This window comes from Centruroides vittatus, unplaced genomic scaffold (assembly GCF_030686945.1).
Source record: "Centruroides vittatus isolate TY-2023 unplaced genomic scaffold, ASM3068694v2 contig_341, whole genome shotgun sequence".
In the NCBI taxonomy this organism is placed as follows: domain Eukaryota; kingdom Metazoa; phylum Arthropoda; class Arachnida; order Scorpiones; family Buthidae; genus Centruroides; species Centruroides vittatus.
In genome coordinates this window covers 328750-352083 of record NW_027122166.1, presented here as the reverse complement: position 1 = coordinate 352083, position 23334 = coordinate 328750, and the positions used below count along the sequence as shown (strand labels likewise).

Here is a 23334-nt window from a genome sequence, read left to right as displayed (position 1 = left end):
CAGTTGGTTAGGCCCTTCATTTGCTCCTTCTCCTCCTTTAAATATGGTTATACTGAATGTTGAAGATCAAATATGGTATTGAATAATTTCAAAATAGCTATATAATTAATAGAGAGAAAATATTATATAAAATGATATATTCTGAAATTTTCCAAACTTACTGCTAATGATGCTGTTTTTAAATCATGGAAATTACAGTATTTGATTCTGAGGAATATAATTTGTAGCTTCAATATTAATGATCAAATCCATAATGCCGATTGCTTGGTTACAGCTTATATTGATGCTTTTCTTTTTTCCTCCCTGGTCGAAACTCAAGCAGATAATTTTGAAGTATTTCTTCCTATTCAAATGTAAAATGTAACATTATTTTTAAATAATAAAAGAAGAAATGCTTATTTAACTTCACTAGATAGAAACTTACTTATCATTTCAGCTAAATTTGTAAATTGGGTTATTGATACAATGACTTTTAAAAATGTGTTTATATTTTGATTCTGAATAATCCTTTTCTCACCTAGCCTACAATATGAATTTAAAATATGCTAGAAATTATCATTTTGAACAAATATTATAAATAATGAACATAATTCCAATTTTTAATATAAAAGTAAATATTTGCTTTATTGGACTTCACTTACATTGAGTAACAATTTTGCTACTAGTTTTAGACAACGAAGCACATCATCAATTGAAACAAAAGTGGACTAGTTCAGTGGCTTTCATCTAAATTTGTTCATATAGTAATGTGAAAAAATTAGATGAAAAAATTTGTTTGTTTATTTGTAATTAATTTTACAAATAAAACAAATTTGGAAATTAAGTTAAATCCAAAACAATGTTTATGTAAAATTTCAGATTTTTTGTTTGTCAAACATACAGTAGGATTTTCTTTACTCTTTTTGCTCTGCGGACACGAGAGGGTTTTATAATCCATACCCATTACAGGTTTGGCCAGGTGGTGAGGGATAGGACCCAACACATTTGGGACAGACACTCAAAAAGTTCCTAGATTTTTTCAAGAGTGAATCCAGGGTCCCCAGAATGATAGGCTGATAACTGGATTGCCAAGGCAAATTAGATGTCTTACAACTCAAACAAAGATTTATTTGAATTTCAAGATAATTTTTGATTACCTTGAAGGGCCTGTGATAATACATGATGAAGTTAATTGGCAAATAAATATTTGAAAATTCATAGAATTATTGTAATTCTGTGAAGTATCTACATGTATTTGCAGGTATTTCAAAAGATATGTTTGATTTCTTTTTCATAATGGCGAATGCCAGAAAGTCTAGAAAATACAGTAAATGAAAACAATCATTCACCCGGATTTCATTCTATAATCATTGCAATAACATTCTCCTGGCCTTAATATGATTTAGTCATTGTGTAATTAAATTTATATTTTCATAATGTAAGCATAAGATAATTTAAATTATAAACTTCATTTGTAACAATTAATATTAATATATTAGACTTCTTATACAGGTAGATTTACATTTATACATTTTGTTATTTTCTTTCACAATAAAAAGTTATTAAAAGTTTATATGCTTGATAATTTGCAGAAAATATTTTGTTTTCAATAACATCATTTATTGGAATGAATGTAATATATGATTCAATAAAATTTTTTGATCCAAATAAATTACCTTTATACAAAAGTATTTTTTGTAATAAGTATTGTGCATGATATATTTATTTACTTTTGCACCTGTTCTGTTTTTTAAAAATCAGTTTTTAATATAATTTTGGTTTTAATTTTAAATTTTAAGCTTTTTAATTACAATAAAAATAGAATTTATTCTAATTTGTGTATATATTTTATATAATTTATATAAGCACTTTGTGCAAAATTACATTGCATGAATATTTTTGTTTTTGTTATCTAAAAATATAATAGCAAATGACACAAAATCATTGGATTCCCTTGTTGCAGAAAGGAGCAGTACTCCAGCAACGTATGAATGTTTTCGACCTCATCATTGATTCCAGTTAATGAAACCTGTCATTTGCTATCTTCCTACTGAACAAGTGCGAGTGACATTGGAGTTTTCCCATCAACATTTCAAGAGTGAAAAGAGGCTGCCTTACCTTTGAACACTTTTGTGATCATTGTCAAATATATACCATCATCATATCATATTTTTCATTTGTGCTTAAGCCATAGGAATTATTTTAACTTTTCAGTCAATTCCTAACAGTTTGTGGAATAGTTTAGCAATCTTGCTTTTTAGCATTGCCATACAAGTGCCTGTTAATCATTTACAAAGTACAGTACAGAAAAGACAGCAGTGATAAAGCAGTGTTTTAAGGAACATTCCTGGATCAAAATAATGTTTTGAGTAATATATACAAGCAAATTTACTTCTGGCATGTGAAGATGATAAATGTCTATTGTTTACAAATAACAACATTTAAAAAATGCTAAAGTAAACATTTTCTTTATTTTTTTTTAATTTTATATTTGGCTTTAAGTTTTAAAGACTAGCAGCTTTATTTATTTTTGTTATCACTTTTTTTTTTTTAAAGTAAACTGATTAGAATTAAATTTTTTTTATAAACCAGACCTGGGTTTTTCCAGTATAAAAAATAAAAAGGAATGTAGAACAATTATCAATAGCATTTAGGTTATTAAATAAATATATTTTTATTTAAATGCTTGTATGTATACCATATTTCAGTTTAGAATCCAAATCATTAAATCTTTTTTTTTAATAAGTTTTCATCATTCAAGGAATGTTTGTAAATATTATACATCATACAGTTTTTCTCTGGTGATTTAAAAATTTTATATGAAGTAAAATACTGGTTTTTTTAGGTCTGTGATAAATTTTTATTCTTAAGTAATCATTGTCATTTTTCATTAATTATAAAAAATATTATCATTATCAGAACATCGGATTTACATTTTAAATGTTATTTAAAATTTACTATTATAAAATTGTAATTATTATTTTTTACTAGAAGGCTGTTTAAATGAAAATATGTACATTTGTTCACTAATCTTGTTGGGAATATGACCAAATAAATTTGTTTCGAGGAAACTTCAAATATTAAAAAAAAATTATGAAAAAGTATATATTTTATCTAAGATTTGTGAAATTTCATTTTCTGAAATAGTACCTACATAACATTTAAAAGTATTTCTTTCAGACATCTTATTTGAAATACCATAGAACTTGGATAACTCAAAGTTGAAGGGACCTCAAAAAAATTTGAATTAGACTAGTTTGAATATTTGCATTATGTAAATAAAATATAAAACTGTAACAGTAAATTAATAAACAGTTTATTACAGTATTCATTACAATTACAGTACAGATACTGTATTGCATTAGTTTTTTTTAATTACAGTACTTTTATCAATTAATTTATTTAAAAAGCTTTAAATTTTCGCTGGTTTTTAAAAATATATTTTGCTTATTAAAGTGAATTCGTCAAGTTTGTTTAGTCTGAAAAACAGCATTGTTTTGTATTTTCCTGTTCTTCAACAAACTGTCTTAAAGTTAAAAAATTGACAAAATTATTGTGACATTGTCACAATGCCAGGCTGCAGTTTTTAATCATATTTTTATTTATTTAATTTAAAATATATGCTCTTAATTTTAGTAGTGTCTTGCTCCTGTACATCATACTTTTCCTGATAACAATAGAATTGTGCTGATCATCTTTCTAACTCCATTCTAAAGAGAATTTTTGAATTGAAATAATATGACTTATGGTCCAGACCAGAAGTTTGTACATGGTTTATTGGGGCCTCTGCCCTTAAGCTTTCCATATCTGGTCTCAACTTTCATCTATCTAACTCCATTCTTGAGATTAAGGAAGGACAGACAGACAATGGATGGATGCCAGTGGGAATTTATAGATCTGCAATTTTGAAATTGCAGCCCAATTAAATAAGTTTAAATTAACAAAGGGACAGCATGATGTTGGGCTTCACTGAGTTTGATCAAACTCGATGAGGTTATAGTTCATCCACAGTGACTAACATGAGCTAAGAAGTAAGGCACAATACTCAAAATAAAGAGAAAATTTAGGTTGAAAATTGCAAATCACATAGAATTTATACCATCTGTAGAGTGACCAGTGGGTTGATCAGGGCCCACTGCTTTGATAATTGTGAGGTTGGTGTTTTGAAACCCAGTTGTATCAATGTGATTTTTTTTCCTAAAACTATAATTTTTACTTTATTCTTGGTACTTTCTCTCTCTGACAAAATAATAAATGTGAAACTGATTTATTTTTATAAAACTACAAATGCACAATAAAAAGAGTAATAAAACAATAAAAGGCATCTGTTTCAAGTAACAAGTCAATGCTACCTAACAATATTTATTTAGAATGTACAGAAAATGTTTTGTTTTTGTCATTCTGTACAGTATCTACTTATTCTGGCAACAAAGTCATTGTTTAACTTAGTGGTTCTTAACCTTGCTGGAGGTACCGAACCCCATCAGTTTCATATGAGCATTCACCGAACCCCTTTTAATTGGAAAAATAAAATATAATTTTTCAAATTCAAAACATACGTATATATTTTATTGGTCAACAAAATAAACAAAACCATTACAGAACAAAACATTACAAACAAAGAACAAAATTTAAAATCAGTGAGACTGCTGCTGTTGCCTTTTAGACACCAGTTCAGAAATGCGAGGCTTTACCTTGGAAAGTGCCACTCGCATGTCATTTTCGCAACTAAGTCTGTTCCTTTTCTTCGTTTTAATGTCCAGCATCCTCGAAAAGGATTGCTCGCAAAGATATGTTGTCACAAACGGTATCAAAATCTCCAGAGCTTTCTTCGCAATAGCAGAGTACGTTACTATTTGGTGGCACCAAAACGATGAGAGCGTTGTTGTTTTGAAGAGTTGCTGTTGAACCTGGCTCTGCTGAATTTCAATGATTTCATCCAGGTATGTATCATTGACATCTGTTTTCTCAACATCAAACGTAAACAGCTGCCTCGCCCATGCTGGATATAACTCTCTTGAAAAGAAGTATCCTTCAAGAGACTTTGCAAGCTTGTCTAAGTGCATGGAAATTGCATGCTTCAGTTCCCCCGATACAGAAATATCTCCGATTCCAGGCACATCATAATTCTTATTTACACATTCGTCTAGCAGGGTAAAGTTTGCAAAGTTACCGTTTTCTATTCGTCGTTTCCACAACAGTAGCTTTTTTTGAAACGCCTTCAGGGCTTCTTCCGCTTCGATGATGTTGACACCACCGCCCTGCATCTGTTGATTCAGATGATTGAGAGCTGCGAAGATATCAGCCATGTACGCAAGCATGAGAATAAATTCAGAATTTTTGAAGCAATCTGAATGACCATGTTGGTGCTCTTGCAAAAACAGGGCTAATTCCTCACGTAGGGCAAAAACACGATTCAGAACCTGTCCCCGGGATAACCACCGAACGTTTGAATGATACAGAAGTACCTTGAATTCAGACCCCATTTCTTTACACAACTCCTTGAAGATGCGGTGCCTCAGAGCACTATTTCACACATAGTTCACGCATTCCACTACAATTTTTAAGACTTCTGCCAGTTTTGGAGGCATGGTTTTTGTTGCCAACGCATGCCTGTGTAGAATACAATGTGTAACAACAATGTGTGGTGCATCGGCTTTCACTAGCGCACCAAAACCAGACTTTCTTCCCAGCATGGCTGGAGCTCCATCCGAAACAAACTGCAGAAACCATATCCCACAAAAGATTATTTTCTTTGAAGAAGTCATCCACAAGTTTCTTTACATCGGCTGCCTTAGTTGTTGTTGTAAGAGGCTTACATAATAAAAAATCTTCCTTTATAACGTCGTCTTTCACATAGCGCACAAATACTGCAAGCTGACTTAGTTTGGAAACGTCTGTAATTTCGTCGAGTTGAAGGCTGAATTTTGCCAGGCTTGAAATCAGATCTGCAACTACTTGGGTCAAGACATCTTTGCTCATGTTGTCTATTCTGTCACTGATGGTGTCATTTGAAAAAGGAATTTGGGATAACTTAACTTCAGCCGCTTTTCCCAGCATGATATTCGCCATCTTTTCATGGCTGGTTTTATGAGTTTTTCACCAATATTGTGTGGTTTGCCCTGCTTTGTGATAAGGTAAGCGACTTCATATGATGCTGTAAGGATCGGTTTATCGATGGGTACAAAGCCGAGGACAGGCAGACTACCCTTTTCATCAAAGCTGGCCCTCTTCACCTTGAATTCAGCGAGTGTTGTATTTTTGTAATTTCCATGCAGATTAAAGAAGTGTTCTCTTAGTTTTGCCGGTGCTAGACTAGAATTGCTCAACTTGGCATTGCAAATCATGCAACAAGGATGCTGACTCCCATCACGTTCCGTTATACATGTGAATCCATATTGTACATATTCATTCGACCACTTTCTTTTCTTGCTTGACATAGTGTGAAGGGATTAAAATATTAAAAATGAAATCACACGACGTACAATCACGACAGTCACAATTTGAATACTGGGCGCACCAAATTTCCTGCAGCATAGAAAGGCCAAGCGATGTTGTGTGATCACCCGCAGCCAATGATAGCTGAGTGGGGCATGTCATCGCGAACGTATGAGTCGGGTGTGTGCTTGACCGTCTTGCAGGTCGTTTGTATGTGTATTCGATTGGGACCTCTTCACTTCGTTTCAGTTAGATAGTAGTAGAAGTTACAGAGTAAGAGAAAATAGTTTCCCAATAGAACACACGTTATGTAGCATTAGTTTTCGAAACCAATACGGTTTCTACGTCACGATGACGTCAGGTGGTTGACCTCCGCCGAACCCCTGAGACTGACTCGTCGAACCCAGGTTAAGAACCACTGGTTTAACTTAAATGTGTCTATGATTCTGTCTTTGTTCATTAAAGAACAAAAAGATGGCTTTGATATCTCATGCTAACATCAATAGCATTGAAATGTGTTCTGCAGAATCACTACAAGACAATATTATAAAATTTACATATTGTGAAAGCATCCTTCAAAATCAAGATTTAATTGCAGTTGAGGGTTCTTCGTCAATTTCAGAAGTTGCACAGGTGGTGGGGGAAAAATATATTAAGCACTGATATTTTCAAATGTGATACTGTACAAATGATTTTCCTCCAAATTAGTTGTTGATGAAGTGTTTTTAAACATTAATTAAGTTTGTTTTTCAGTGACATGTAAATCATAATCTTATTGTAAAAATCTGCATTTATTCAATCGTCATACTACAGAAATTTTTATTGTTTCACATGTCTCTACAACAATCATCGTCCACAAAATTGTGCTCCTGGAAAACAACATTATTCAATCTGTTTGTTCAATTTAATAAAAATATCTTTTTTATTACAAAATTGGCCTTTAATAATGATAAATTTGTTTACATCTAATCCTCTTCTCAAATAAATTATGAGATTTGTACTAACATTTATTTATAAGTACATGAGTATTCAAAAATAATTTTTTAATAAATATAATAAATTTAAAAATATTAAGAATAAAGTAAAAATTATAGTTTTGTATTAAAAACTACATTAAAACCAATAACATTTCAAACACTAACCTCAGGATTATGAAACCAACGAACCCCCACCGAGCCATCGACCAGTCAAAACAATTAGAATTCTTATTATTCATAAAGTGATGTGCAATTTTTAACCTCAATTTTCTCCATTAATTTTGAGTATTGCACCTTACTGCTTGGCATGTGTCAGTTGTTGGGGATGCATTATAACTGCACCAAGTTTGATTAAAATTGGTGCCCCAATGCCATGCTGTCCCCTTGTAATAAACACAGTAAACACTGTACTCTGGAATTTCCCAATCACCATTGCCAACATTAGTGCTTAAACACATATTGTATCAAAATATTGCAGGTGATTTTTTTCATAAAATTCTTGCACTGTTACTTAATTAATTACTCTGATATTTTCAAATGTGATACTGTAAGAATGATTTTATAGAAAATTCAAGGATCCAGAAAATATATTTAAATTAACCACAAATTTTAATTAAAAACATTCAAATTATCCAAGTTACACTGTATTTAATAATTAATCTTTGAGATCAAGCTAGTCTTCATATTCTATTATAAAGTTATAAAGCATAACATTGTTTATAAAACATACCAAATATGAAAACTAACTTTTTACTTTTGCATTTTTAGATTTTAAAAAAATTTAAAATTTTCCTTTTGTATTTGATATTTATTATATACATTTATTATATCAAGAATGGCTGCTAATTTTTTACCAAATTAAATTTAAAATTGCATATATATTTTAAGTTTCAAAAATAATAATACATGTAACACTTGATAAATTCAATAGTATTAAACTATATGTTGATAAATTTAAGTACAGGTTTACCACTGAATTTCTGGCAACTGATGGTCCAGCATATCCTTTAATCTGGACAGAATTACAATAGATAACTTTGAAATTCCCACAGACACCAGACTGGATGGCCATATGGTGTTGTGTTTAGAAAGTGCTTATTTACATTATTTACACTACAATTTTGTAATATTCTTAATTTATTTTGCTTAAATTTAACCTTAACTATGGGTCCTAAGAGAGAGATAGAAATTAAATAAATATTAAATGTAAATTACATTTAATATTTATTTAATTTAAGTTTCTAGCATTTCATGATATACTTTAGACACATGGGAAGAGTGTAGTGAGTTAGAGGTGTGTTGATGAATTATTATTATTATTATGTTGGGTTTAGTGGGTTATACTCGGTTGACACTGGTGGCTGTGTACTATGCTGAACCAGAGTCAAGGCATAGCAACCAAAACAAAACTAAAATAAAGTAAGTGTGTCAGTGTCTGTATTCAGGAATTTCCTAACAATATGGCATGTATTCAATATAGTGGTCTTCTGTAGTGTAATGTATGTGTTTCTATTCAATTGTAATGTGCCCAGGCTTTTGTGTAGTATATGGGGTACTATCCATCCTCCACAGATGCCTTATTTCCTGGGCGAGTTCGGTGTACTTGCTGACTGTACTTGCTGATGTGTTTTGCATATTGTGAGTGTTTGGAATGGATATGTCTATAATCACATACATTATGTATGTGATTTTAATGTGTTTGTCAATGAGTGTGATGTCTGGTCTGTTGTCGTAAATTGTTTTATTTGTTATTATGACTCTGTTGTACATTTTATGTGTGTTGTTTTCCAATACTGTCTGTGGAATGTATTTGTAGTATGGTTCATGGATGTCTACTGATTTGTGTTTCTTTGCAAGCTCTTTCTGTATTATATTTGCTACTTGATTGTGTCTATGTAAATAATCTGTCTGTGCCAAGAGCTTGCAACTGGAAGGGATGTGTTGTATAGTTTCTGGCATGATATGACATTTTCTGCATGTCATTTGTGAGTGTTGTATCTTTGAGTATGTGTTTTCTGTAGTTTTTAGTACTTATGACCTGATCCTGTATGGCAATCATGAATTGTTCCGTCTCCCCAAAGAGGCATCCCCGAGCTAACCAGCTGTTTGATGCAGTTTTGTCAACAAACTCCATGGCAGGCATCCTTATGACCTTGCCAAGGATTGTCTTTTGAGCTCATGATTGCTTAATGGTGTCTATGCTTTTTATATGTTGTGTTGTGTTCATATGTTGTGAGTGTAAATTTAATGGTGTGTTATTCGAGTCTGCTAGAGTTACTGCTTTATGTAACTGTGATGTTTCTTGTTTTTTGTAGAAAAACTCTCGCAGTGACTATATTTGTTTGTAGTGAAGGTTAACTATGTCTATCGGGCCACATCTACCTTCTTTATGTGGAAGGATTAATCTTTCTGTGACGGATTTAGGGTGATGTTGTTTATGCTTAGTAAGTGTTGTTCTTGTTTTCCTTTGGAGTTGCTCGAGATCTGTTTGAGTCCAATGTATAACTCCAAAAGAATATGTGAGTATTGGGATGACGTGTGTGTTTATTGCTTTAACTGTGTGTTTTGCATTTAACTGTGTTCTGAGAATAGCATTTAACCTACTTTGATTTATTTGTGTATGTTCTGTTAGTTTGGCCTGTTGGAATCCTAAATACTTGTAGAACTTGCCATTTTCCATGGATTCAATAATATCTCCATTTCCAAGTGCATTATTATTATTATTGTATGTGCCACAGTTGGTCTGGCAAAACAGTTAATCCAGCAAGGCTTTGGAACCAGGGGTGCAGAAATTTTGTGGTGTACCTATATTAATAACATAATCAAACTGCACTGTTAAACAGTGCAGTTTGACAAATTATGAGTTAAACAGTTATTGTTAAACAGTGTCAAACTGTTTAACAAATTATAATTTAACCCAAAAATAAAAATATATCTAAATTTGATTTTATTTTAGTGTTTTATTGGAACAAATATACATTATAAACCAAGATGACTGTAAATTCTTTTTGCTATTAAAAATATTATAAACACAAAATATAAAATTAGAAATTCTAATAAAGAATTAAAGAACATTGATACTAAAAATGTGCAGATAAAAAAATGAACAAACATTGGGCATTCCTAACAGTACATTTGGTGATAAACTTAGTTTAATTTGAATTAGATGATGATGGTGGCTGAGGCAGTTATAGTCTACCATTCTGGAGACCTAGGATCAAATCTATTCAATTGAAAATCTTCAGGAATTTTTTGGGGTGCTCTGACCTCACCATTCAGCCATCCCAATGTAGACCTGGCCAAACCTGTGTTGGGCCTAATAAAGGTCTCCTAAGTACCAGTACCCAGAGAGCAGAAAGAGTCTCAAAGAATGCACATGATGTCATCTATGTATAGTTCCCAGGGCTAGATTAACCAATAGACAAATTAGAAAAATGTCTAGGGCCCGTAATTCGGAGGGGCCCGGCTTCAGTGCAGAATCTCTCTCTGTTTTAAAACGAGTTAAAAATTATTTAAGAAATTCGATAGGACACGAAAGGCTGTTTTTAACAATGCTTACTAAAGAAAGAGAGACTCTCAAATGGCTATATTGTTCAATTTTCTCAAATGAAAATTCAAAAACAAAAAATTTAAATATTTTAAAGGTTGATTAATGGATAAAATTACAGGACAGTTGTCCCTTGATAGTTCGACATTTTGTAATCTGACATGCTCAGTAGTCTGACGCACCCCCCCCATCAAGGTCACTGTAGTCCCCATTACATGTCTGCTTGCACAGAAGCATGTTGCGGCATGAATCTCCCCACCCAATTCTTACACGATGACACACATTTCTTGTGTTTTCCGTGAGCAGTTCTGTACGTACTGTATTATTTATGCCTATTCATACTGTGTGTACATTTATTGGCTTCCATATTTCTTTTAATAAACATGTTTTAGTTAACCGAAATGGGTGTTTCATTTCCATATTAACCTAGGCAGCATTTTACTCATAAAAAGTAGGAATAGTGTAGGCTACTGCTAGCAAAACAATGCCACATATGTAATCACTTTCAGTAATCCGACACCCCTTTGGTCCCATACCTGTCGTATTATCAAGGGACAACTGTATATACATTTTTCATTGTATCTGAAACACTTTTGCTGTAAAATTATTATTGTATTAGTGTTTGTATTCTCTATTATTAATAAAAATTTTAAGTGACATTATTTAAGATTTGTTTAGAAGCAACTTATTTAAATGGGACCCTAATTTAAATTTTGTGTAGGGCCCGCTAGAGGCTTAATCCGGCGCTGATAGTTCCTATGATAAAATTATAGTCATTAAAATGTAGTAATATCATAAATTTTAAGTAATGCATAACAAAATTGTTAAATTACATACATGCAAGATAAGCATAGTATAAAATAAGTAAAAATAAATATAATTCAGTTTTACAAAATAAAAATTGACTTTTAATAAACTGTTTCAAAGTAAAGTATTAAACTGATTTTTTTATTTAGTCTTCAACAATGACATAATAAAATTGAGTTTTGTGTATAAGTAAACATTTTGATAAATTCGATATTGGAATATTGCCTAACTTCATTACTTGTTAAAAATATTTAATTATTAATTATTATTTTTTTTGAATTAAAAATAAGTATTTGATTCTACATAATAAATAATTCTTGTAAATATGGAGTCTGATAAATTCTTTAAAAAAGAAACTATATTTGGAAGATCTGCATATTCTATTCAAAAACTCCTGTTTTAAAGATATATCAATTATAAAATAGATAAGATTAAATAATTGAGAACAAATATATTGTACAATTAAACAATTCAAAATAAGAAATCATTGCAATCTAATGGTAATTTTTAAAGAACAAACATTTTGAACCAGTTTAAATGTCAATCTTTAGGTTCTAGAACACTAACAGCTTAAAATAACGCTACAGTATGAAAATTACACTGATTTCACAGGATCAAGTATTTCTTCTAATATTTTTGGTCTATATAAATACACCAAAAACTTTAGAAGCAATATTTAATCCTGCTAAATCTGTGTAGTTTTTATATTTTAACATTGTATTGAAAGGATGTACTTTCTGCTTTAAGCTACAGAAGCAAATAAGATTAAATATTAGAATCTTTTGCTTATGTTAACGTTTAAATACAGTAAGACCCCGCTTAACACTGCCTCACTTAACGCTGATTCGATATAACATGGTCTTCTCTAAGCCTAAAAAAGCTCAAAATTTACGCCAATTTAAATTATTGCAGAATTTCATTGATTTGTATATAATACGATTATTTATGAATATGAACCAATCAGAAAAAGGTGGCAAAAAGGTGTACTTTCTTTAAATCTATGTTTGTTTGGTGCAATTTTAGAAAAAATATAACATCATGGATGCCATAGGCAATATCGGCTTCGCTTGGCAAGGATTAACTGATAAATGCACAAATGAAGTGTGGAAGAAATTATGACTGAAGATATCCAAGAATTCTCAACGAGAGGAGCCTATCGCTGTATTGTTAGGTTGAGTTTGCTCAACCTAATCAATACAGTGGGACTAGGAGATGTAGACGAGCAGGATATTGAGGAATTACTGCAGGTTTCTGGTGAGAGCCTTACCAATGACGTCCTTCAACTGGCAGAACAAGGAATTAATGTAGAACTGAAAAATAAAGATTCTGAAAATGAAGAACCCAAAAAATTTCTCTACAGATTTCCTCAGTAAAAGTTTGGTAATGATAACCGAAATCATTGATCAAATTGTAGTGAATGATCCAGATTTCGAAAGGAGTGCTAAAGCAAGATGAGGCATTTTGGATGCGATTTCCTGCTAACAACATTTGCTTAAGGAAAGAAAAAAATGACAAATGAAACTTCACAACCTTGTTGCAAAAAAAAAAAAAACAACAAGAATTTTTAGAAAAGTCAGACCTTTGTCACAAAAAATGAACTTTACATTTCTGTGTGCATTTGTTTATGTGTTATTTAACATATATTATTATATGAATTAATATAAAAATAACTTAAAGTAAAATTTATTTATTTTTGGTCGCTTGTTTCCCTATCCCTATTTACTCTATGTTAACATGACCTCATTTAACACTGTTTCGTTTAGCACTTTGTCATCTAAGAACGCATCTCCCACGTTAAGCAAGTTCTTACTGTATTTAAAAGTGCAGTCATAAGAGAATTAGATATTTTACAAGCTTCTGAACTAATGTACTGATTGATAACTGGATGAAATTAACTTGAGAAGCTAAATCTAATATCTAGTATTTAATTTTTGCACAAACAAATATTTTTGGCTAATTTAATTAACCATCATTAGTTTATGTAGCTAAAACTCAATGATGCTTAATTAAATTAGCAAAAAATGTTTGTGAAAAAATTAAATGCTGACTATTAACAATTTAGTTTCTCAAGTCACAATCTTCTAAATGATTAAAAAAATATTTTCACTTTCAGATTTAATTCCATTATCAAATCTTATGAGTATACTGTTTATTTAAGGCAATCAAAAAATAATTATTTTTCAAAATTTTTTATGGCTCTCTTGAATCCATCTTCAGTTATTGAAATGGAAGGTTAAATTGATAATGTAAATTCTATGAATCTTAATATTTAAAAAGAAGAAAAGATTGTCTTAAGTAATTTTCTCATATAGATCATGCATTCTTTGTTTAGAATACATCATTTTTAAAATTTAAGGTAACCCTTGTATAATATGACATTTTTGTGGAACGTAATGCAATTTTTATAACGTGATAATTATGTGAATCTTGTATAATGTAACTATTTATATATAATTTAATGCATCAAGAAAAAATTTTTTTAATTCAGAAAATTTTATTTAAAAAAAACATGAATTACAAAATAAAAACAAAATTGTTAAATTTGTTACATACAATTCTTCATTTTGCAAATCTTTCATTGCACACACAAAATAAATTTTAGTCATCTTCACTATCATCTTCCAAAATAACATTTTGCCAATATTCTTTATTTGCCAATGGCTAGATGTCTTCATTGCTTGAAACCTGTTGGATATTGCTGTAACTTTCAACTTCTTCAGACTCTTCTGCTTGTTTAATTGTAAAGCACTTTGTTACAATTGCTTTTGAAGTTTGTTATTTATGTACATTTTACTAGTGATGTAACGAATATTCGGTTACTACCCGGTATTCGGCCTATTCGGCCTATTTTTCACTATTTGGCCAAATACTGAATATTTAAATCACTATTCGGCCGAATACCGAATACCTAAAAACAGGACTAAGAAATAACAAAAACACAGTAAATTAATCATTTTGGTAACTTTTATTAATGCTGAAAATTAAACTGTAATTATTAAAGTTAATAAGAAATAGCATCTAACTCTAGTATTAAATTATTTCGTAATTAAATAATATTATAGCCTTTATCTAGCCCAATATCTTATGGCATTGATGGCGTGTAGGTTAGAATGTATCGGGCATCAATGTTATTGTTTAGTTAATTATGTTATATTCGTATTCACGTATATTTTTATATTTTTTACAATATTTTAAAATAATTTACAAAACGTTTTATTGAAACTTATCGTATTTAATGAAAGAATTATTTATCTATTTCTAGAAGATGAGTAACTAATATATAATTTATTTTATATATAAAGCAAAGAATGAGTATTTTTCATTATATGCAAAAGATAACATTTGAAATCATGTTAATTTTAAAAATATTGACAAAAACAATAGCAACAAAATATCACAAAACTTCACAAATAGAAAACCCCAATAATATATTTGAACTGTTCCACATCTGGGCAGAAACTAGACCATATGTCCCCACTAAAGTATATCCTTAGGGCACTATTCAGTCTACAAATACATAGTAAAAACAAAATTTTGGCGTTAAAAAGATCAATTGCAAATAAAATAACTTATAAGTTTTAACTTACATCTAAATACCAACAACTGCCGAATCATATCGGGCTATTTACGGCTATTACATAAATTATAAACCAATTTGGCACTAGAGGTAGACGTTAGGCTCCATCTCATATTAACTTTAATAATTATAATTTAATTAATTAATTTAAATAATTTATACCTACTGGAAGAAAAAATCGTAGTGACAGTGGGCGAATAGAGAGCAGAGTGCGCGATCCTTGCCATAATGCAGTTTGTGTGCCAATTTTCGTACGTGCGTTAATCAAGCCGAATATTCGGTATTCGGCCACGCTCCTAGCTGAATATTCAGTATTCGGCTGAGGCCAAATATACTATTCGTTACATCACTACATTTTACCTCTATATGGTTTCATCATATAGGGGTAAAATGTACAGAAAATCTTATCCTGGTAAAAAAAAATTTTATCCAGTGGTTAATGTGTTTACTTTTTTTTGATCTACCTAATTATATACTATCTCAAAAAAATGAGAAATTTATTTTTATGAAATTCATAAAAAGTTACAATTGAGTTTAAATTTTTCAAGAAATCTAAGATATATATAAGAAACAGATCGATATTTATAAAATGATTATTTGTGCCAGATAGTTACTGTAGGGTATTATATTTACAATAGCTATAAAAGGGCTCTTTGCTTATGGCACAAAAATAATTCACAATTATATTCCAAAACCTTAACCTGACAAAGAAAGATATTTGAAAAATTACATTTGAGCTGTGTACATACATATAATAATGTGTTTGTGTCCTTAAATAAAATGCCACTCCAATTTAAAAAATAAATTTCTAAAAAGTTTTTAATGGAAAAAACAATTTTAGAAATCTTACAACATTGTCAGCATGAAAGACAAATGCTATACTATTAAGTATTATAATTACTCTTTAGCTCTACTTTTGTAGTCTTTTAGCACCATATGTGACATCACAGTTTGTTCATCTACATACTTATTTGCTAAGAATTGTTTTTTGCTCATCTACTTATTTGCTAAGAATTGTTTTTTGCTCATCTACATATTTGCTATAATTGTTTTATAATTCTCTCTTACCAATAATTTTCCCCATAGAATATTTGACAAAATATATTCCTGATATTAATTTCACTAAATTACCCAGTAATGTTACAATTTAATGGTCACTTTTAATTTATTAAATCATATATGATGCTCATGTCAGTAGGTCCCAGTTAAAACTGGGACCTACTGACATGAGCATCAATAAGCACAGGACAGCTATCAGTTTTTAAAAAAAGTGTGTCGGTTTTTCACTCTCTTAAAAAAACAAACTTCCCAAAATAAGAAAAGAACTGAAAGAAAATACAATCACCTCAGAAAATAACATTTGGGTTCAATTCCTCACAGGTTCTGTCCAAAAGTGGATCCAGAAATCTTTAACTGGGGTGTGCAGAAAGGAAACAATATGCTTTACAAAATTTTTAACTACTTGCTTTACTAAGAAAAAGTCCTTCAGAAAGGAGTAAAAACTGCACCTTGTACCTTAATCCACCCCTAGTACTGTAAGATAATTAACCAGTTAGGAATATTTTTTTGCATGTTTATATCATATAATATTGCATATAATTGTCAGTATAATTTAAAATATTTTTCATTTTTATAATCCAATTTTTCTTATTTTTTTCTAAATGTACAGTACTTCATATTTTCAAATATTTTATCAAGAAACAAATCCCAACTTATATAAAGATCAGTTTCACAAATTTTATCTAAGTTAGGGAACTCTTGTAGGTATAGAATATTGTCTTTAAGTTGTCATTGTTAATACAAGAGAGTAATAATATGAATCATTTTATCAGAAACTATTACAAATTTTAAACAATTTAATTAAAAATTACAAAGTAAGAAATAATTAATTCAGTTTGGTTTGATTAAAAACAAGTTTTTGATTTAGTTCAAAACCCTGATTCAAAATACAAATTCATGACAAGTTTACTGTCATTTTTGGAGCAAGTTTCTTTTCCAACCTCCTCCTGTACTTTTTTCCTTTCAATTGATCTATTTTTGCTTCATAATCATGCCTTCTCAAATAATTTTGTCTCCTTGTCCATTGCAAAATATTAGTGCAATTAATCATCGTGACAATATTTTATGTTTGTCAGGAGACAATCATTAGAGAAAGAACAATGAATGAATACAAGTTTGTTCTACACGTTAGTAAGTACAATAACTTGAATGAATATATTGCGGATATTATAATATTCCGATATGATAAACTCAAATGGGTAAAAAGTATATTATTACACATAAGTTAAATAAATTATTAATAGTTGCTAATGTGGTAGATTCTGATAAAAATAATAATAAAGTGTGCTTATAATATTTTTGTTATTTGATAAATCTAGTACATCAACATTTGATGAATTTAAAATGAGTTGCATATCTGATACAAATAAAAATTACAGTGGTAAGTAGAAAACAGTTGTTATTGAATATTTAATGACAATTTCATTTCATATTTATTTTTCTTTTTTCTTTTCTTATAGCAGGAAATCACACAAATGAAAATATGGTAAGTTTTTTAATAGTAGGAATTAAATATAATAAAAGCAGCCGTAAAAATTGTTTGTGTTTTATAAAAAAAATGAATTATATAATTTTGAATACTAATAAGTATATATATATATATTGATTATTATTGAAAATCAAATCAGTCATATATAATTTTTTATATATATATAGTTATATTGCAGATTCATTTCTAAAGTGAACCATTCCACACAAACTTGTTTATAGATAGTGAGTTATTTAAAAATTATTTTAATTTATCTTAAAACTAATTCAAAATAAATAATGGATACTAAGTGTACTTGACAGTTTTTAATGCATCATTTTTCCAGACAAAAACTGTACAAAAATTAGAAATAACTTAAATACAAAATAGATAATAAGAGCAATTTTAATTTGAACTTGGTTTACTTTAAAACTGAACCCTACATACTGTATATAGATACTTGAATCATGTAATTCCAAAAATGTCCATCTGTAAAAACATAAAGGAAATTTTTTTTACTAAACAGAAATTTATATAAAGTTATATTTTATAAAATGTATGTTAAATAGAGTTTATAAAGTTTTTATGTAAAATTAATGCATAAAAATTTTGACTTTATAATGTACTGTATATCAGTGATTCTCAACCACCATGCTGCAAGATTTTTGAATTGTGCCGCCACTATGAATACCCATACATAAGTGACTTCAGACAAGTAGTTCAATCAGTTCTATTTTAACTTCCTAGGGTGCGTTTGGAAATTGTAACCTGTGTTACCAGTAACTGCCGGTAGTTACCAAGGCATTTAGAAAACACGACCTAAATAACCAACTGCATTTAAAAATCACTGTTATGGTGGAAAAAAGGTTGAGAATCACTGATGAGAATCATCATATTATTATGCAAATTGATATAAAAAATAACTTATGTTAAATAACAAACATATACACATAGAAATGTAAAGTTCATTTTTTGTGATGAAGGTCCTGGCTTTTCTGAAATTCTTGTTTTTTGCAATAAAGTCATGTAATTTCTTTTCCTTAAGCAAATATTGGTAGTTGAAGATTGCATCCAAAACACCTCATTTTGCTTTTGCACTCCTTTCAAAATCTGGATCATTCACTGCAGTTTGATCAACAGTTTCAATTATCATTATCAAACTTTTACTGAGGAAATCTGTAGCAAGGTCTTTGGGTTCTTTGTTTTCAGAATCACTATTTTTCAGTTTTACACAAATCCCTTGTTTTTCTAGTTCTTGTAGGTCATCGTTGGTAAGACTTTCACCAGAAACCTGCTGTAACTCTTCAATATCCTGCTCATCTACATCTCCTAGTCATGCTGTATTGATTAGGTTGACAATGACAATTTGGTCAACTTAACGATATAGCAATAGGCTCTTCTCGTTGAGAGAAGAGCCTATTGCTCTTGGATACCTTTAGCCATAACGTCTTCCACACTCTGCTTGCAAGAATTAACTGATAAATGTATGCACAAAGTCTATATTTCCTATGGCATGCATGATGTTATATTTTTTCCAAAATTACACCAAGAAAAAAAAAAAACATAGATTTAAGAAAAGTACAGCACTACGACGAATTGCCACCTTTTACTGGTGTTTGTAAATAATTGATTGGTGTTTGTAAATAATTGTATTATATACAAATCAACGAAATGCCACAATAATTTGAATCAACGTAAATCATAAGCTTTTTTTAGGCTTCAAGCAGACTACATTATATCGAGACAGCATTAAGTGGGGTTTTACTATATATATATATATATATATATAATAGAATATCTGTTGTCTGTCCATCTGTCTTCCCTATATATTTCTAAACCCTTTTAAAAAATTTGGTCCAGATTAATCAGATACTCTCTAAGATCCTGCAGAAAATATAGGTTATTGCAAAACATGGACATCTAGATTTCATCCCCTTGACACTTTGTGATTATTTAAGTTTATCATGCAATGTTTGTTTATATAATAATATGTTAATTAAGGAAGGTATCACATAATTTATGAATCATATTCTTAGTGACAATTTCAAACAGTATATGGTCTTCAGGGTTTGGAACTTCTGCTCACGTAATGTGGTTGCTTTGTGTTGGCCTAAAATAATCAAACCTTTAGTATGGCTTTAACTTTAATATTTGTTCTTATATTAAAGAATTTAAATATTTTGTACATGTAGCTAACAGATATTACCATATATCTTCTTTTATTGTGTTTTATCTAATTAAGCAACATACTAAATGTAACTCTGAAAATAGCCATTTATATTTAAAAACTAGGATATAATTTTTTACAATAAATTTTATATTAAGATTCCACGACATATTCCTTTTCACCTAATACATTAATGTCTTTTGTATACTTTTAGAGAATGCCATTTTTGGAATTAATGATTCCAAGTATCCAAAATATAACTTGTTATACAAAATAATTTAATTATTTTCTTTTTTGAAAATTATGTATGTATATTTATTTATTTAATATAAATATATAATTAATATTTTAAATGAAAAACTGATTTAATAACTATATGACAATTACATATTTTTGAGAATGACCTATGAATGTTTTATACAGCTTGTTTACAGCAAGTCATATATATATTTTTATTAAATAGTTAACTTTGTTCATAAAACTGAAGTTTTATTCAAAACATTTATTTTATTTTATTATTTATGAATTTATATATTAGAAAGTTAAAATTTATAAAAGCATTTTAAATAAAGTTGTTATCTTAAAATACATTATAAATTACTGAACAAATACGTTTAGCACAAATTTGTGTTTGAAATATTTATTCTTCAAGCATCTTTTTTAATATGAATATAAAATGAATGATGTGAGCAATTACAAAGCTATACTTCTAAAAAAGTGATTACTGTAAAAAGAAATATCAAGATTTCCTTAATATTTTGAAAACTGAATATAATACATTACTGTCTTATCAGATGTGATGATCAAGATTTTGGAATTTGAAGTGTATATTTCGGTTATTTTATAAATATTATTGCTTATGCTGGCATGGAAGTTAACTTTTTAAGTCTGAAAAAATCTCTCTAAACCTGCCATATAAATCAACTTCTTGTTTAAATGTAAACTCTATTGTTTATTTGTACTATATACAGAGAGAAATTAATTTTTTTTTGTCTGGAAACACTTTCAAATGATTTTGAATAAATTTTCTTGTACTATATAATATCAACCTGCTACCTCAAATGCATACAACTAACAAGTCAGCATAAACAGTTGTATTTCAATTTTTTTGCATTAAAAGAAGTATTCATCAATAATATTGAAAATATAAAAATTATCAGAGTAAAAAGTTTTTTAACTTTAATGATAGTCCTAAATCTCCTTATTTAATTTTAATCAAGTTTATCATGAAAGTGTGTATTGAACCACTCGAAATATGAAAATTCTGATTATCTGCCTTATGAAACCAAGTAATTAAACTGAATATAAAGATTATACATTTACATTAGAATTGTTTCAATGTTCATTTATTTATTTGTCTATACCAAATATTAAAATTTAATGTGTCTTATTAAATATATTCTGTTCAGTTTTTCTTTTGATGAAAAAATTGGCTTAAAAATTTAAATGTACAGTATATATATATATATATATATATTAAAATTTTTAAAACTCCATAGATATTTTATCCTTTATTTAACCTTACCATAAGGTTAAGAGAATTAAAGTAATATATAAAATTGTGCTTAAATTGAAACAAATTTATCTTAATTGAATTCATAGTATTTTTTTGTTATTTCTACATTGGTGCTAGAATTTTGAGAGTCCAAGTGCTTTATTGGTTTTATAAAACTAAAAAATAAATATGTAAGCTGTATGACATTTTGTTAACGTTTTCAAGTATGAGAATAGTCTTTAGTTCGAGACTTTGAATCTTTTCGGTAAAATCATTAAAAATTTAGAAATTTTAAAATATCATATAAAGATGTAATCAGCAAACAAATCTTATTGCACTCTAATGACATTGTCACAGTAGCACACTAGAATAATTTTCTATATGTATTTTGTTCTACAGTATAACCAACCCTAATTATACTAATAATCAAATGATAAGACCAAATTATCTACTATGTTATAACATGGTTAATTAATTACATAGATATTATGTAATATCTATAAAATTAATTATTGATCACACAGTCTTACACAACATTTGATTATTTTGATTATTGTATAACAGAAAATAAATACAGGTATTCCTCTTACAACACACTTTTGGAAATCCTCTGTACAAAATTTTACAATTTTTAAGTGTAAACTTTGTTATTCAATATTTTTTTTTCAAGTAAGAACAGTGTCATCTCAAATTTTCCCATTCAAAATTTTGTCATCCATGAAAATGGATTTTAGAATATTGAAATATTCAATTTGTTTTGTGCCTTTTATCGATTTACTTTAATGAAAACTGGTGGTAGAATCTTTTCTACATTGTCCTAGCCTTCCTATCAACTGGGTGCTGTTGTTATTGCTTTCAGATTTTAGCCTTTATGACCCAATGTTTTTTGTTTTTATAGATTAAATAAACTTTAATATTTGTATTTATTAAATATTTTTAGATAAGTGTTATTAAACTTTTTTTTAACTGTAGATAAGCAATCATTTGTAAAATGATACGGCAATATCTTGATACTCAAACAATTCGGTATTCAAACACAAATTCTGGAAAAATGTCGCTCAGTACTTAACCAAGCAAATGCGACCCACTAGAACAAATTTTCAATTAATAACATGTTTTTATTTTGTCATCCATAAAAAGTTTTTTTTTATGATAAAAATGTTGCTTGATACTTCTGATCAAGATCAACAAAAAAGCTGAGATGATGATGCTACTTTGTAAAAACAAAATGCCCTTGTTTAACTAAAATTAATATTAATGTGTGATATAGTACTTTTAATTGTGATTGGAAATAAATTATTGATTACTTTAATAAACATATTTCTCTTAGCAAAATATACTATTCTTTTTTGTTACTAACTTCTGGAACATAACCCTACGTTTTTCATTAGTCCTTTGTTTTGTATAACACGGATTTGAGTACTATGACGCTTTTTGGAATGTAACTACCATTTTATATGAGGGATACCTGTATTAATAATATAAAAAGACAAATTGAGATAAAAATTAAAACAGAGAGGTTAAAAATTATATCTTTATCAATTCCTTCACCTTTTATTCTTTATTATATATATATATTAAGAAAATTTGTTATTGATAAACATCCCATATACAGGGTGTCATAAAAGCATTTTTTGTCTGGTAGTCGTGTAGTATTCTATATATAATTGGAAGGATTGGATAAACTATTGATAAAGCTTTTCATTTAAAAAGTGTTTAAAAACAAAATGGTAACACTTCTTTTATGATACATTATAAAAATAAAAGATAAAAGAAATTGTTATTGCAAAAAATACTCATTATGAAGAGACAGATCCATT

The 23334-nt window shown here is 29.0% G+C and overlaps 1 protein-coding gene across 3 annotated transcripts in view; it reads left to right on the top strand.

Annotated features, from left to right (window-relative positions):
* scrib (scribble) overlaps positions 1-23334 on the top strand; it is a 153393-nt gene that overhangs the window by 111022 nt on the left and 19037 nt on the right. For 2 of the 3 annotated variants that reach the window (XM_067268837.1, XM_067268836.1), the window contains one exon: positions 1943-3085. In XM_067268837.1, the coding sequence (XP_067124938.1) occupies positions 1943-2002 (60 nt within the window). In that variant the 3' untranslated portion in view covers positions 2003-3085. Of the gene's footprint in view, positions 1-1942; positions 3086-17703; positions 17766-17844; positions 17871-23334 lie in introns of those variants that run through there. The other variant, XM_067268835.1, reaches the window with a different exon arrangement.